The sequence below is a fragment of the Sorex fumeus genome, unplaced genomic scaffold, assembly GCF_029834395.1.
Source record: "Sorex fumeus unplaced genomic scaffold, SorFum_2.1 ptg000265l, whole genome shotgun sequence".
NCBI classification, from domain to species: domain Eukaryota; kingdom Metazoa; phylum Chordata; class Mammalia; order Eulipotyphla; family Soricidae; genus Sorex; species Sorex fumeus.
Genome location: NW_026606322.1, coordinates 10352371 through 10370771, shown reverse-complemented (window position 1 = coordinate 10370771; position 18401 = coordinate 10352371). Strand labels below are relative to the sequence as shown.

At 43.2% G+C, this 18401-nt stretch overlaps 1 protein-coding gene across 2 annotated transcripts in view; it reads right to left on the bottom strand.

The window, feature by feature from the left end:
* Positions 1-18401, bottom strand: part of USF3 (upstream transcription factor family member 3) — a 63634-nt gene that overhangs the window by 15351 nt on the left and 29882 nt on the right. The window contains exons 2-6 of one of the 2 annotated variants that reach the window (XM_056109212.1): positions 13913-14037; positions 11377-11441; positions 10205-10233; positions 8756-8838; positions 2530-2626 (exon numbers count right to left, since the gene is read on the bottom strand). In XM_056109212.1, coding sequence (XP_055965187.1) covers positions 2530-2626; positions 8756-8838; positions 10205-10233; positions 11377-11423 — 256 coding nt within the window. In that variant the 5' untranslated portion in view covers positions 11424-11441; positions 13913-14037. The remainder of the gene's footprint in view (positions 1-2529; positions 2627-8755; positions 8839-10204; positions 10234-11376; positions 11442-13912; positions 14038-18401) is intronic. The other variant, XM_056109213.1, reaches the window with a different exon arrangement.

The window sequence follows — 18401 nt, the reverse complement described above, 5'->3', positions numbered from 1 at the left end:
CACTGCAGGTGTGGCTTAAAACATACGTAAAAATAAACTGTTTAAGTCTCATGGATTTAGAAACTAAAGGACAATTATTATGGATCGAGGAATAATGAGGATTGTTCTACTTACTGCATATTTATTAGATGACTGGCCCTTTTCATTTATTGAAATATTAATAATAACTACAACAACAGCAATAATAATCAAAGATAACATTTATCAAGCTTTTGCTTGTGTTAAGACTTTACCTGTATCCTCTCTTTAACACTCATAACAACCATAAGACGGAAACTACCTCTTATCTTCATCACTTTTAGATGTGAGAGATAGGCTCAGAGTAGTTACTTCGCCTAAAATTGACCAGACCCTACAATTATCGTTATTTAAAGACAGGAGGTTCTGAGAGGCTCACCAACTAGGATTGGGTAATGAAGCTGAAGCTAAAATGAGGGTCCAAACTTTGGCCCAAACATTGGGCTAACACATTGAGCCCAACTCCCTGGGATGCTGCTCTGACCACCATCCTAGACTGTCACGTAGTAGAGAGTATTCAAGGTAATTGCCTGGATGAAAACAAGGAGGTTCCAAAAAAAAAAAAAAAAGGTGTTTCAAAAAGCTGCAATATATGATTTGCATGCAAGAGGCCCTGAGTTTAATTCCCAGTACCACCAGGCCCTCTGGCCCTCTGAGAACCACTAGGTGTGACCCTGAAGGCCCCCAAACACTGCAGGGGTGGCTCTAGGGAGCAGCATCAAGTTGCTGGGCCAGAGCATTAAACCAGTGTGCCAATTCCTCTTTGAGTGGTCCCCAGGGAACCTAGGCATTACTGTTTATGAGTGAAGTTCCCTTCCCCCCACACAAAAAGAATCAGAGAAATGCTGATGACAGAAATAATCTAGTCAGACATGAATTGTTTTAAGTGCTGCCCCCAGAGCCTTTCCTGAGTTCTGTGCAACTTAGATTTTTTTTTTTTCAGAGTCCCCTCCCCGCCATCCCCCTTCCCAGCTCATCCCCTGACTCAGTCGTGGGACTTTGCAGCCAATGGCGCTCTCCTTTGAGAAGTCAAAGCAGCATTCTGACCTTGATACCCTTTCTGGAGGATGGGTCGAAATAGTTACCAAATGTTAAGTTATACATCTGTCTGCACGATAGAAGCATAAAAAGCACCTGTGTCACAAAAAACCAGTGGAGAGAGATGAGGGGTGAGCAGACATGTACGTAAACGGAAACACTGGGAGAATTATGAAGACTAATTTCAGAGCCCCGGCAGCTGAAGACCTCCGGTTCCAGCCATAGCCATGCTTAAGACCACTCTCCACACGTTCAGACAAGCCTCATGCATGGAGGAACCAGCAGAGGAACCCAGGTGTGCGAGACCCAGGGCGTAGATCTCCAAGCCTGCTCGGATTGGGACTAGGGCCTCCTCCACTCAGATCCCCCATCTTCCAGTATGTAGGCATTACACCCACCAACTGCCCCCGGCACCGACCCAGAGACTATAAAAGTCTGCTTCCGGAAGCACATTGCTGCATTTGCGGCTGTGCAACATCTTATTATCTATTTCTTACTCTGGAGAACCTGGCAGGCTACCAAAAATATCCTACCCACATGGCAAACTCCCCGTGGTGTATTCAATATACAAAAAACCAGTAACAATGATGGGTCTCATTCTCCTGATCCTGAAAGAGCCTCGAATGTGGCACTTTTTAAAATCTCAGGGCTAGGACGAAGGAGACATTACTGGGGCCTGCTTGAGGCAATCGATGAACAACAGGATGACAGTGATACAGTGATACAGTGAACTTTCTGGATATACTTTTCAATTCCATCCCATTTCTTACTATTGTAAGAAATAGTAAGAAAATACTAAGAAAATACAGTCAAACACTGCCCGAGACTTAGCAAATCCTGCCCTTTTAAAGGTGACCTGCTGAGCTGTCATAAGAAATTCATTCTCTGCTCTGAGCCAAAAGGAAAACAAACTGGTCTACCACCGTGATCTTTCCCCTGGACTGGGATATTTTTCTTACAGCTATTATAAGGAAACCTTTTCCTCAGAACTCATTTGTTATTATGAAAGATTTTAAATCATTTGGTAGTCTGACACACACATGTTTATGTACCATATAAATAATTATGAACTAAATGTTTGGTCCTAAAGACTTAATTTCCAAGTGTGACTTGGCACAATCCGATCCTTAAGCTTGTCTCTGAGTACACTGACACTCTGACTAAAATTTCTCCTTACACTTGCTTTACAGGATTTCCCTGGCTGGCAGATCCAACTGGAATCAAACCATGAAGTACGAGGCAAAGTCCAAAACTGTGTATGTCTGCAAGGTCAGAGTTGCTCACAGAAAGTGGGGAAAGAGGTAAAGAAATAGGAATTTACTTGCAGTGCTATTTTCACAGACCACTAACTACACTGACTTAATCATGTTTTCAGGCAAAGAGGCCTTCTGTTTCCTAACATAAGTTGCAGCGTAACATAAAGTCCTGAATATTAAAAATATATTATTTTTTTAAAAATTTTAAATACTTTACCTTGTTCATTGTTTCCTCCATTAAGTAGGAGCTCATCATTTTGCCTTTTCAATTCTGTAATATACTTAAAAGCTTGGTCCAGAATCATATTCTTGCTCTGCCAAAGAAAAAGAACCATTTAAAAGTTTCAGTGAAAGCTTCAGTAATAGCTTGCCAAAAGAAAAATAAAACTTTGGTAAGGACTGAATCTGTGTACCCCAAGTACCCATGATGAAACCCTAATTAATGCCTTAAATGATACTACTTAATTAGGCGATGAAGACGGACCCTCATGAACAAGGTTTGTGTCAGTGTAGGAAAAGACCTGAGAGGTGATGGCTCTATCATGCGAAGGTGCAACTAGCAAGAGAGCCCACACTAGGTAGCAGGCCCCTTGACAGTAAAACTCCAGTCTCCAGAGCTGTAAGAAGTCCTATTGTTGAAATTACCCACGTTCTCAAAACAGCTCAACAGGCTGAATGCTTTGCAGGCAGGAAAACAGGATTCAGTACCCAGAACCAAATGGTCCCCAAGCACTCCTGAGCACCCACCTGCCCCCCAGCAAAGAACCAGGAGTGTCTCCCAAGCACCACCAGATGTGACCCCCTTCCCCCAAACAAAACAACAGATAAATTCCCCAGCCTACAGTAGTTTTATTCTCTAACAGCACAAACTGGCTAAGTCACTCTGTAATAATCTATTTTGTTTATGGGGTTTAAGGTTAGAAGACCTTATTTTTTTTTTAAAAAAAAATTGATCTCTGAGCAAATTCCAGATGGAAGAACATGGAAGGATGCTCTGTGAAAATGGGCGCAATGGAATCCACAGTAGGGAAGGCCCTTGGGTAAGGCTCTGTTTGGTTTGCCAGGAAAGTATTCTGAGGGTGAGCACAGCTAGAGGGATGCATGGGAGGGAAGAGCAGCAGGAGGAAGGGACTCAAGAACATGTGAAGAACTGAGATTGAAAAAAAATTTTTTTAAACCATTTTAATTTTGGTTCTAGGATTTACTATGTTGTCCCTCATACTTTTCATGGATGCATCATCCCAACACTACCCCCGCCCCCAAAGAGCTGCTTCCCCTCTCCCTGTGTCCCCAGGACAACCCCCCTCCCCCACCAACCTCCTATATAAGCTCAGTTCTATACACAACATCGGTGTTGTTCTCTTACTTTATTTTTTTAATTTTTATTTATTTTACGTTGCTTTTTGGGTCAAACCCTGCGTTGCGCAGGGATTACTCCTGGCAGTGCTGGGGGGATCAAATGGGATGCTGGGAATCGAGCCCGGGTCGGCCGCATGCAAGGCAAACGCCCTACCCGCTGTGCTACGGCTCCAGCCCCACTTTATTTTTTAAAATTTGATACTTAGGATAGATCTCTCTCACTAGGAATTTAGATTTTAATGTTATTCTTCACTCAGTCAACCACAACTACAAGCTATTCTAATAGGCTGAAAAAAAAAAGAAACAATATTACTTGATTGAACTCTGGTGTCATGCTCCTGATTCCATCCCTAAGCCTTTCCAGAGAGATTGTACGTTCTATCAAACATGTGTCCCTGTTCTTCATTCAAAAATTAATGTTTTTAATTAGAAATATAATATGTACATAAGGCAAACATGCAAATAATCCTAAATGACCACATAATTCATTTTAGCTTTAGCTCTCCAGACCCCTTTCCCATAGCAACCATAAGAAGGTTACTTGTTGGGGGCTGGAGTGAGAGCACAGTGGGTAGGGCATTTGCCTTGCACGCTAGGTTCGACTCCCAGCATCCCATATGGTTCCCCAAGAACCGCCAGGAGTAATACCTGAGTGTATGAGCCAAGAGTAACTCCTGTGCATTGCCGGGTGTGACCCAAAAAGAAAAAAAAAAAGTTACTTGTGTTCACTTCCAGAATGTTACGCACATCTACGTACAGTTAAAGTAGGTGGGAGATAGCACAGGGGTCGGGGTGACTATCCTTACATAGGTGGGACCCCCATTTCATCCACACCAGATACGAGTATGGAAATCCAGCTGCAAATCAGGCCCAAAAGGGGTAGAAAAGGAATATACAACAGACAGAACAGAAAAATAGAGGGAAACTTTTTACAAATCCTATACGACACTCTAAAAGACAAGGTGTGAGGACACAGGTTGAACTATGGCTCGGCCGTCGAGCACTTGCCTTGTGACTATGAGGCCCCAGGTTTGATCCCCAGCATTGGGGGGAAAAAAACCTGTGTAATTGTTTGAGTGGTGAGACCATTCATAAGATTGGAGGGAACGTTCTGCATGCAGGAGGCTCAACTTCAATCCCTGGCACCACAATGGTTCGCCAAGTACTGGCGAGAGCAATCCCCAACCATCATGGCCGCAGGCCCTGCGCACCACAGGTAGTCCAAAAAATACAGAAAGAAAAAAGGCAAGATGATACTGTTGCCCGAGGGAGGGAAAATGTGGCTTGTGTAAAAATATATGGATGACCAAGGGTGCAAAAAATACAGCAGAAATGACATCTGCACCTGTATGTTCATTGCAGCACAATAGCCAGAATCTGAAAATAACCCGAGTGCTTGAGAACAGATGACTGGTTAAAGAAACTTTGGTACATCTACACAATGGAATACTATGCAGCTGTTAGGAGAGACGAAGTCGTGAAATTTTCTTATAAGTGGATGGACATGGAGAGTATCATGCTAAGTGAAATGAGTCAGAGAGGGACAGATATAGAAGAACTGCACTCATTTGTGGAATATAAAATAACATAGTATGAGATAGATACCCAAGGGCAGTAGACACAAGGGCCAGGAATATTGCCCCATAATTGGAAGCCTGCCTCATGATCTGGTGAAGAACGCAGCTGGAATAAAGAAAGGATCACTAAGTAAATGATGGTTGGAGGGATCATTCAGAATGGGAGATGGTATGCTGAAAGTAGATAAAGGACCAAACGTGATAACCTCTCAGTATCTGTATTGCAGACCATAATGCCCCAAAGTAGAGAGAAAATATGGGGGAAATTGTCTGCCATGGAAGGAGGGGAAGGGTTGGAAAGGGGTGGGGGTATACTGGGGACATTAGTGGTGGAGAAATGTGCACTGGTTTAGGGATGGGTGTTTGATCATTGCATGACTGAAACTCAAACATGAAAGCTTATAACTGTACCTCACAGTGATTCAATAATAAAAAAAAAAAAGGCCCCTCGTTCGTCCAATGGAGACGTTACTATTCCATTACTATTCCAATAATAAAAAATTTAAAAATATATATGTGGATGAAAAAAAAAGAAAAAAAATGCCCTTAAAAATTAAGAACACAGGAAAACGAGGAGACCAACCAGCAGAGCTCAAAAGAGAATAGAGGGCTAAAAAGTAAAGTCTCAAAAGAAAAAGAAAAGAAAAGAAGATGAAAATTATATGGTATATATGATTATACAGAAGGATGTCTGAAAGACAGAGGAAACATGGGGGAAATTATAGATAGACATATAGAAAATTTAGAAAGTGAAAAAACAGTAAGGCCGTTATTAACTATATAAAAAACAAAGTTACATCTGAGTATGGTAAACTTTTTGCCTCAACCTATGTAACATTTATAATCATAACAGCAAATGATTAATGTCAATTCAGTCCAAAGCCAGAGTGGATGGCTGAGAGGCTGGCTCAGGCTCTGAGCACCTGCCTCGCAAAGGGAGACCACGAATTCCATCCCCAGCCATGCCACAGGTGCAGGGTCTGGCCCAGAAGAGCTCTGCTATGCCAGTCTGGTGATTCAGCTGTCAGTGACCTCTACTGGACTGCAGCCAGGTGTGTGGGAGCACCTCAAGGAAAGGGGGGCAGCCTCTAGCAAGCACTGTAAAAATAGCCTTAAACATCATCTGCGGCAGCGATCACGAGAACATGGGTAACCATCAGAAATAAAGGAATGTGAGGGGCTGGAGCAATAGCACAGTGGGTAGGGCATTTGCCTTGCATGCGGCCGACCTGGGTTCGATTCCCAGCATCCCATATCCCAGCATCCCTGAGCACCGCCAGCAGTAATTCTTGAGTGCATGAGCCAGGAGTAACACCTGTGCAACACCAGGTGACCCAAAAACCAAAAAACAACAAGAAAAGGAATGTGAGTCGACAACTAAAGGAGTCTCCATACTGGCAAGCACGACACCATGGCAAGAGCACTGCAACCTGATGGAAGCCCCCACAAGCACCACTACAACAACAGCAACAAATGTGTGAGCGCCACAGCCAGGCTTGAGTATGGCCCTTGACCACCACCACGACTATAAGAAGAGGCCTGAGGCATTATGTCCTCGCCATCGGGCTAAGTATCACAGGGAGAAGCCCCTGGCCCCAGCCCCAGCATTGCTGGGTGTGGCCCCTACTTAAAAAAGGAAGAAAGAGGGTAAAAAGGAACTCTCACCCACTGCTGGTGGGAATGTTATCTGGTAACAGTCTCTATTGAAATGGTATGGAGTGTTCTCAGTAAACTTAGAATTGGGCTGCCTTATGACCCAGCAATTCCACTTTTGTACATCTACCCCTAGGACATAAAAAAAAAAAATCCCTCAAAAGGACATATGCACACCATTATTCATTGCTGCACTCAGTACAATAGCTAAGACAAGGAATCCGTCTAGGTGCCCAATGACTGATGAATAGATTATGAAGATGTGGTATATATACACAATAGAATATTATGCAGCTGCAAGAAATAATGAAATCGTGCAATTTGCTGCAATATGGCTGGAACTGGAAGATATCAAGTTGAGTGAAGTAAAGCGAGAAGAAGGGCAAACCCAGGATGACCTCACTTATCTGTGGTATATAGAACACTGAATGAGGAAATGTACTCTAATAAAAGGGGGATCATCCTTGACCCCAGAGTTTAGAGAGGAGAAGAACAAAGAAAGAAAAAAAATCAAGGAGGCAGGTTGGGGGAAGAGGAGAGAACGGGAAGCATTGGGTGAGCAGGCATCAGGGCTTTAGTTAACGGGTGATGTGGGAGAGTGGGAGAGCCATCTACCCCAAACACAGACTCAACAACAAGTAATGAGCTCAAGAGAGGACGTGGGCTTCTCCAAGGGCAGAGAGAGCCCATAGACACATTCCAGCATTAGACATGAAAGTAAACATCTCAAGAGGGCAGATGCGGGCAGCGTATGTGCTCAGGCACCACATGTGCTCAGCCACGTGGGCACAAGCAACACACGGGCTCGGGCAGCATATGTGCCTGTACATGGAACTTTATGAAGAATAGATCATAAGAACTGGTCACCCAAAAGTATCAATAAATCATCAAAGGAAAGTTGTCAATGGATGTATGTGATGGAACAAACCAGCAAATGCAATCCTGGATCTAAGTGATGAAAAGTTTCACTTATGGAGCTGGAATCTTTTTTTTTTTTTTGATTTTTGGGTCCAACCTGGCAATGCTCAGGGGTTACTCCTGGCTTTGCGCTCAGGAATTACTCCTAGCAGTGCTCAGGGGACACATGGGATGCTGGGAATCAAATTCGGGTAGGCTGCATGCAAGGCAAACACCCTACCCGCTGTGTTATTGCTCCAGCCCCAAGGAGTTGGGATCTTTTATCTACACTGACTTCACAGAAAAAAAACAATGAAGATATTAACAAATGCAAATTGGCAGAAGTTTTTGTTTTGTTCTGTGTTTTTTGTTGTTGTTGTTGTTGGCAGCCATACCCAGAGGTGCTTGGGGCTTACTCCTGGTTCTACGTTCAGAAATCACTCCTGTCTTGGGGACCATTTGGCTGAATTTTTTCCCCAATGCCTCACAAACAGATTAACACATCTATATGTAGATGTAATCATGATTCAAGATCAAAGTAATTCAAGATCTTAATTAGAGATCTGAAAGCATATAGTACATCTGATCACATAATAAATATTTGAAGTATAGAAAGAATTCAAATAAGGTATATAAAAATTTAAGCTAACAATAAACTATGATTTTGTTTTTTCTCTTTCGGTCACAGCACGCGATGCTCTGGGGTTACTCCTGGCTCTTCCCTCAAGAATTACTCCTAGCAGTGCTCAGGGGACCAAATGGAATGCTGGGAATTGAACCTGGGTCGGCCGCATGCAAGGCAAATGCCCTACCCACTATGCTATTGCTCCAGCCCCTAAACTATGATTAACTCCAAAATTCATAAATGGCAAAGAACAAAAATACCCAAGAGTAAAGAAACAAACTAGGGACCTATCTGTTCGCTAGTAATAAATGAAGTAGGAAAGCCCTTCTTACCTGTTTCAGTGCAGGGGAACATGGGATGAGTTCTCCTATTCTGTTTATCCCAGCATTGATTTTCTTCTTTCTGTGTCTCTCCACTAGATAGGGGGGAAATCATTTATCAAACGTCATAGTACGACTGTCAAGGTACTCATTCTCCCTGGGAAAAGACCTTTTAGGTAAAGGAGTCCTTTGGGGATCTTTTTGTAGGGGGCAGGTCTGTGGGGGAAGCCAGACCCAGCAATGCAACGCTCGGGGCTTTTCCCAGCTCTGAGGCCCAGGCCCACCACACGCAACGCAAGCACCCTACAAGCCATACTCTCTGCCAATCCTCCCCCTACAAGCTCTCCTACCTTCAGAAATCTTAACAAAGAGTACCTACCAAAACAACTCCAATGAGATTTCCAATAATGTCACAATTTAACTAGTATTATGGAAGGTGACCTAAAAATACTTTTACTGGCATTTTAAAGGACATGATAATCATAATTAAATACAGATTGCCTACAGAAATTGATCACAGAATACTACTATAAGGCTATTATATTTCAAGTAATCACTAGATATTTTAATGTTACATTTCAAAAATCCACTAATAAGTTACTAGAAATCTGCCTCTATCTAGCCCATGGGCATAGAAAGTCTATCTAGGGAGGTTAAAGCAGCTTAAATACTTTCTTAACTGTTCAGAAATAGCTATCAGCACAGCGGGCAGGGCGTTTGCCTTGCACGTGGCCAACCCGGGTTCGATTCCCAGCATCCCATATGGTCCCCTGAGCACCGCCAGGAGTAACTCCTGAGTGCAGAGCCAGGAATAACCCCTGTGCAACGCCAGGTGTGACCCAAAAAGCAAAAAAAAAAAAAAAAAACAAGAAACAAACATGCCCTGCATTCTATTTAGAAGTATACTGGACTTCCCCAGTGAGTGATAACTTAAAACATTACCTGCATGAATATGTTAATTATTAAATTATCTATATAGGTGAGTCAGAATATAATAAATCATCCTCACGTGATTCAGAGTATGTCTGTCAATTAAAATGAATAAAGGAATACTTTCCTAAAGCAAAATAAGATTAAACTAAGGTCAGCCACGTGTAAGGTATGTACTTTAACAACCTGAATTATGTCTCTGGTCCCCAAATGTTTAAAGGTTTTTTTAAAAAAAAAAATCAGCAAACTCAGTCTTATGGGGTGCAGAACAAATCATGATCTTGTAATTTTAGCATAAAAATTAAAACCAGTAGCTGGGGAACGGGTTGGAGGGCTGGAGTGCATGCTTTGGATGCAGGAGTCTTGGGTTTGATTCCTGGCACCATATGTTCTGCTAGGAGTGGCCCCTAAGGACTACTGGGTATGGTCTAAAAGGGGAGAAAATTATAATTAAATTATAAATATAATTAACAGCTAGAAAGTTTTTTTTAAAGTAAAAATGCTAGCAAATAAAATTTAAATTGTTTCTACCTGCATTGTGTGTCTCCCGGTTTTTCTTTCTGAAAAGCAAAAACGCAGATAAAAGGAACATGAAAATAATGGGAAAACATTCTCACCACTTTTTATTTTGAGAACCGTAAAATTGATTTTATGAATTTATATAACTCGATCAGTAAGATGCTATCGGAAGAAAACTGTTCTTAAAAGGGGTTATAGTACAGAGACCTAATTATAGATACATCAATATAAATTTGAAATCCACAATTTCTAAAAGTAGCCATAATCCTCCATTCTTACACACCCAAATGCCATTGATTTGGACATAATCAATCATTTGTAAACCTTTACTCTCTTAAAAATGTAAATTAGGAGCTAGTTACCTCTCAAAGTGTTGTACCAAGTGGGTGACTCCTGGTGTTTGCTCTGGCACCTGGCCAGGGGTAGAGCTGGACATATAAGGGAAACAAGCAACAGTACAAAAAAAATCAAGTAATCCCCAGGGAGGCAAGTGTGGCACCACTGGAACCCATCTCTGACAACTGGGAACTGTGCTACTTTCTTCATTTGTGCACTAAGGTTACCCAAACTCTGAAGCTTTTTACAAAGCTAATCTTTTAATGAATCAGTGAAAATATTTTTCCCCCTTAATGTGCAATTACTTGTGTGTTAGCATTCTCTAATAGCTATTTGCCAAGAAAAAAGAACAACTTAGTATTAATGGAAACACTGGCTGGCTGTGCAATTCTTAGCAGAAATACGGCCCAAACTTTGACAAATTCAGAAAGGGGGCTATGGAGAGAACCAGAAATAATACTGCATATTTGTTTTAATGAATTTTAAGATCATAAAATGTCTACCCAAACTGATTTCACCCTAAGTGAAACTTGGGATCTACAGGCTACAAATTAAATTTTCAGGAGAAACTAAATATTTGGCAAATAACTGGTATTATTTTAACCACTAAAAGTACCTTATTTGTTACACTGCTAGTACAATAAGGATATGTAAATTCTTTAGTTTATACGACTTTTCGGTAAATCTACATCTATGATATTATTGGAGAGCAATAGTTTTCTCATTATCCAAATGAAGGTGCCCTAAGGACTAACTATTTAGCAAATAGAGAAAGAGGGAGAGAGAGACCAATTCTAATTCTATTTCTTATCTATAAAATATATCATTTATAGTCTGTATCTACATACCTGTGCTGCTTTTTTGTAGGAGTCTCATTCTCTGTCATTTCTGGCATGGTTACAGTGATAGAAACCTACAAGACATGAAAAGACATACCAGAAATTTACATTCAAACTCTTAGAGAAATTAATAGCAATTTATTTGAATAAAAAAATACTAAAGGAACGAGAAATGGTTGTCACGAAAAAGCACTGGACCAGGCAGTAGAAAAATGTGTAAGAAAATTAAAAATGGGTAAGATATATTATTGCTAGCCAACAGGCAACAGGGTGAATAAGAGATGGAATCAGCAGAAAGAAGCCTGGGGCAGAGACTGATTGCTATAAGCCTAGAAATCAAGAGAAGTTTCAAGAAGAAGTGGATTTGAGCAAGGCTTACAAAGATAGCAAAAGCAATTCACTGCTACATGGACGGGCCTGCAGCGTCTCACGCTGAGCGAAGCTCGTCTGAGGGAGAGGGGCCGACACAGAATGATCTCTCTCATGTGGAACAGAAAGAAACATTTTTAAGAAAATAACAAAGGTCCAAAGGCAACAGAAAGAAGGAGAACAGGTCTTCAATGGGAAGCGGACCACTAGGGTGGGGATGGGGGGTAAATTAGGGAGGGGAACACAAGGACAATGGTGAAGGGGAAAAGTACCAGGTCTAGAGGCAATGCGGGCACTGGCAGAGGGATTAGTGTTGGAACATTGTATGCCTGGAACTTATTAATGAATAACTTTGTAACTTTATAATTCATGGTGATTAAAAATTAAAAATATTACTAAAAAAAAGAAAAAAAGGTAAAACATTATCTTGGGAGGGACTGGAGAGCTAGTACAGTAGGTGAGCACCACCAGGAGTGACCCCTGAGCACAGAGCGAGGCCTAGGTCAGAGCAGGGGTAACACCGCCTCCCCCAAACAAAACAACAACAACAAAAAATTATCATGGGGAAGACAGGGAAGACCCCACTGAGTTTAGAAAGAGCTTTTTTATTCATGACAGTAACGGTCTTATCACTATCACTGTCACCCCATTGTTCTTCAATTCGCTCGAGCGGGGCCCAGTAACGTCTCCATTCGTCCCTGTCACGTGCAAGTGTAGCCCGATGACATATTGGGGGCTCCTTCAGGGTCAGGGGAATGAGGACCGTTCATTGTTACTGTTTTTGACATATCGAGTACGCCACGGGTAGCTTGTCAGGCTCTGGCGGTATAATATAATGTAACGGTACTATATGCAACTTAAACTAAAACAAAAGTCCCTTTTCTGAATACACAAAACAAAAATGAGAAGCAAATATCTGGTATACATGCAGTGTGTGTCATGCATAAGCATTGATTTGGAAATCTGCTAGGCTTCTTTCACTCATAGTGCCAGGTTTTGGTGTGTTTTTTTTTTTTTTCTGCTCAACCATCTGTATTTAGGGCTTACTCCTGGCTCTGTGCTCAGGGATCACTCTGGGGGACTGGGGGTGGGGGGCGGGAAGAAAACACAGACCACATGGGATGCAAGGGATCAAACCAGAGTCCATCATGTGCAAAGCAAACACCCTACTCACTTTACTATTGCTCCAGCTTCTGAACGCTAAAATTATTTCGTTTGTTTTCGTTTGAGAACCACACCCAGCAATGCTCAGGAGTTTCTCCTGGCTCTGTGTTCAGGAATTACTCTTGGTGGTACTCAGGGGACCATATGGGATACCAGGGATTGAACCCAGGTCAGCCCTGTACAGGCAAGTGCCCTACCGTCCGTACTGTCTCTGCAGACTTCAAACTGCTAGAATTCTCAAGCCATCCTTTGAGACATTAAAATCTAGGTGTGCTTTATTTAAAGTGTCAGGCTTCTAAAGAATATTCATTCTATAGGGAATATGTGCAGATGTCAAAGAAGCATCAAAGTAAATCTGTTAAAATATTAAGAGAGGAATGTAAACTATTATAAGTGATTTCTTTCTCTTTGATTTTCAAATTTTTTATAACAAAAACTTAAATGTTTTAAATCCCAGGCATTGAAAGCCTTTTAAAAAGTGGTCAAGTTGGGATGCTCATTTATGCACTGAAGGATTTATACTCATTTATACACTGAAGGAGACCCAAATATAGTTTCCTACTTTCTTTCTGAGAGAAAAAGAACACTTCTGGAACCTCAACTTTAATACAAAACAGATCGGTCACAGTATCTAGATCACTGGGTTGTTCTGAAGAGGAACTGGTATGGGAGAATAAAGAAACAAACTGCACAGAGGTAATAAGAATTTGATAAACGTCAACTATAAATATTCATGGGGAATTTCAGGTTAAGACTTTAGTCCTGGAAATGAGGTGGGGGGCGGGGGGAGGAGGGAGGGCCCCGGGAAATACGTAGAAATGAAGACAGACGATGTGGCAGCAGAAAACACCAAGTGAAGCAGTCTGAGGGGAAACAACCAACTTCATCTCCAACCGTCTGTTGCTCCTCTCTAACAGCTGTGACGCTCCCTGTAAGCCTAAGAGCAACACGCTTACAGCAGATAACCATACATAACAATGTGCGAGGCAAATAAATAATAAACCTTTGTCACCTTTCTCACCAAAGGGCTTGCCAAACTTCTTCACTTTTGATTCCTGGCTTCCAATGCCTCCCGTTTATAATCCAAATCCATCATCTTCTGCGAGAAGATGGTCTATAAGTTATGTTTTCTTCTTACTACACAAGAGGAAAAAAGAGTCAATGTTTATGCCCCAAGATTTCCATTAGTAACATGTAAAATAGGACCTGAGAATGTATAACACATGCAGACTTTTAATGACTTCTTTTAGTGGCTTTTTTTTTTTTAGCGGCTTATCCTGAATTCTCCCTACCAGCAACAGCTAATGAAAGAAGTTGCTTTCAAATGGATTACTCATGCTCCACAGAGAGGGTGGTCTCGGAGACGCGGACTCGCTCGGAGGAGGCAATCTTTCCTTGCATCATGCACACTCACAGTCCACAGGTTCTCCCTGTTCTTCCCTAAAATCTGTCCTTAGAGTATCAAGCTGAATGAAATAAGCTAGATGGAGAGGGACAGACATAAAATAAACCCACTCATATGTGGGATATAAAGAGACATAGTGGGGGAATAGCCAATGGGCCAAAGTGAAAGAAACAGTGAGCAGAAATGGTGCTGGTAGGAAGCCAGCTACTGAGGGGGTGTGAGGTGTGGGCAGGGAAAGAACCACTATAACCAGTGACGGAGGCGAGTGCTCACTCTGCATCCGTCTGGACTAGCTGCTGAAAAGGGTCGAGTGACATGCATGATACCCTATAACTACAGTACTGTAATCCACAGTGCCTAAAAGGAGGCAAGGTGGAGATGAATTCAAGAGGAATGAGAGAAGACTCACAAGGTCCAGAAGACCAGGAGGAAAATTCTGATGTAGAAGTAATAGTTAAAGAAATTATTATTGAGGTGTTTTCCAAGTCGAAGAGCGCACGCCCCCAAGTTCAAGATACCCCAAGGGTACCAGGTAAAAAAGATCCAAATGAAAATTCTTTGTGACCCATTTCAATCAGAATGACTAAAGCCATAGAGAGAGATAGAATACTTAAAGATCGACAAATGAAATTATATACAAAGGACTTTCCTTAAAATTTAAAGCAGCCAACCTGTATTCTATCTCCTGCATCCCATATGGTCCTTTGAGCACTGCTGGGATTGATTCCTGAGTGCAGAGCCAGGAGTAAACCCTGATCATCACCATTTGTGCCCCAACCCCCATTAAAAAAAAAAAAAGATTTACAGCAGATTGACCAAATGACACCCTGTGAAATCAAAGACAATGGTTGGATATAGTTTTTTTTCTAAAAACACAGTAAAATGAGTGATACTTTACCTAGCCAGACTTTCATTCAGACTTGAAGGAACAATGCACAAATTCACAAGTAAACAACAGCTTAAGAACTTTATAGACTCAAAACCAACCTAACACAAAGAACTGAAGGGGCTAGTTTAAGATAAGAAATATAACACAAACACACCAAACTTACACAAAGATGGCAAGAAATTCCATGATAATAATCTCACTCAATGTTAATGGCCAAAATTCACTGATTAAGAGACAAAGAGTGGCAAGATGGATTAGAAAACTGAATCCAACTTTCTACTGCCTGTAAGAAATACATCTGCCTTTCCCCCCTGGCGACGGTGGCATGGTGGCCACCATCTTTCAGGGCCTAATGGTATGAGCCACGTATGAGGCTGCAGTGACAAGGCACATGGGACCTCAAGGGATGGGGGATGGAACCCGCCCTTCTCCCCACCCTGAATTGCCACCCACAAATGCCTCCTCTGGCTCCTGAATGGCCATGATCCCAGAGGCACACAAACCAATCTCAGATACCACCAGTTTTTGGCAGAAATACATCTGAACTGTGCTTTAAACTACAGTGCCATGCCACCCTGGGAGGGGAAAGGTGTTTGTCCCTCTGCCTTTTCCCTCTGGCGACGGCAGCATGGTGGTCACCATCTTTCAGAGCCTTCAGGACAGCCAGGTGATGAGGCACGTGGGGCCTCGTGGGATCGGGGGTGGAACCAGCCCTGCTCCCTGCCCTGACAGGGCTCCGAGTTGCCGCCTATGAATGCCTCCTCCGGCTCCTGAATGACCTTGATCCCAGAGGCACACACACCAATCTCAGAACCCAGCAGCTTTTTGGCAGTAATCCCTCCAGATTTATTACTGAAATATCAGAAATCCAAAATCTATCACAGCCACGCGACATCATCACTGTCCTCCCGTTGTTCATCGATCTGCTCAAGCAGGCCCAATAACGTCTCCATCGTGAGACTTGTTACAGTGTTTGGCATATGGAATACATCACGGGGAGCTTGCCAGGCTCTGCCGTGCGGGCGAGATACTCTTGGTAGCTTGCTGGGCTCTCCGAGAGGGGCGGAGGAATCGAACTCGGGTCCGCCATGTTGGCTGCGTGCAAGGCAAATGCCCACTGCTTTGCTATCACTCCAGCCCCATAATCAGCAATAGAAAACAAATTTTCTAATGATGTCTTTTTGGCATGTCTGATTGCTGGGGAAAATTCCAAATAATAATGGTGGCTCTTTTGTCGTAATACTGAATGTGATCAATGTAGAGCAAGAGTAAAGTGGAAATCTGCCACACAGGCAGGGGGAGGAGTGGGTGGGGGGTATACTGGGGTTCTTGGTGATGGAAAATGTGCACTGGTGAAGGGATGGGTGTTGATCATTGCATGACCGACTGAGACTTAAAGTGAAAGGTTTTGTGGCCGTTCTCACAGTGATTCAATAAATAAAAAGTTTAAAAAGAAAAAAAAAAAGAAATACAGCTGGGCAGTAAGGGTATACACAGACTCAAATTCAAAGGATGGGACACAGCAGTGAGTCCTGGAAGACACCACAGTGTCTCTCAAGGACCCATACCAAGCCAATTTCACTGGGCACCCCAGATGGAGCAGGTGAACTATCCCTCCTACTCTAAATGGACCAAGAGCTTCCACAAGCAAGGCCCTGGTATGCAGGTTCCAAAACTAAATCTCTAGGCCACATGGCGGAAAGAGGAGACGGGCTGATCCTCCCCAGCACCCCACCCACTAGGCAGCCTGGCTGTCAGGCCCCCAATCTGCCTCCGGGCACCATCTTACCACACCAACAGCTCTGGCCCAGAGACTCCTAATGGAATCCCAAAATGGATTAGAGACCTACAGAGATGTCTCTGGAACCCAGCCATTTACAATCTAGCATTCCAGAAGCACACAGCTGCAAAAGTGGCCACGCGAGCTCTCCTGATAATCAAAATGAGTAATGGAAAATAAATTATCTAGTATCTGCGCTGGCAGGTAAACCTAAATGATTGTGGGGAGATTCAAGCAAAACATAATGCCCCAAAGTAGAGAGAGTATTGGGGAAACTGTCTGCCACAGAGGCAGGGTGAGAACTGGGGTGGGGGTGGGGGCATACAGGGGACAATGGTGGTGGAAAATGTGCACTGGTGGAGGGATGGGTGTTCGATCATTGTAGAGCTGAACTGCAAACATGAAAGCTTTGTAACTCCATCTCATGGTCATTCAATAAAATCAAATAAAAGGTTGGAGGACAATATTTCAAGAAAACACGAATCACGACCATCCTTTTATTCGTCGATTGCCTCGAGCAGGCCCCAGTAACGTCTCCTTCATCCTAGCCCTGAGATTATATTCAAGGCTCTTTAGGAGAATGAGACCCATCATTGTTACTGGTATTTGGCATATTGGGTACGCCACGGGGAGTTTGCCAGACTCTGCCGTGTGGGCAGGCTACATTCGGTAGCCTGCCAGTTTGTCCAAAGTAGGAATGAGATAATAAGATGTCATAATAAGTTGTCGCGCGGCTGCAAGCCCCGGGACCCGCTTGCCTTTGTTCCTCTGCCGGTACCTTCAGGTGTGTGGAGAGCGGTCTCAGCATGGTGGTGGCTGATCCTGGAGGTCTTCGGCTGCCGGAGCCCTGGTCGAGGCGGGGAGGAAAGCTCAACCCGCTCCCTCCAAGGGGCCCCGGCGAGGACAGCCAGGCGCGGGGGCAGGAGACTGCATTGTTCTCTTCCAGGAGCTGGTTTTTATAGTCTCTGAGTCTTGGCCGTTGATGGGATTACACGGCGCCAGGGGGCCAGCTGGTGGGTGTGACCCCCGCCTACTGGAATTCGGAGGATCTGGGTGGAGGATGCTCAGCCCCGATCTGAGTAGGATCAAGAAAACAACACCCACAAAAAAGCCAAGGTGGCCGGCCACACTAGTATCAGACACACTGACTTCAGGACTAAAAGAGTTATAAGCACAGAGGGGGTCATTTCTTTTTTGTTTGGTTTTGAGTCACTCTGGCAGTGCTCATAGGTTTCTCTTGGCTCTGCACTCATGAATTACTCCTGGTGGGTTCAAGGAACAATATGGGATGCCAGAGATCAAATAATCTATGTTGGCCGTATGCAAGTGTCCTACCTGTTGTACTATCTCTCCAGCCACACAAAAGGTCACGATCAGGACCATCCTGTTAATTGTCGATTGCCTCGAGCAGGCCCCAGTAATGTCTC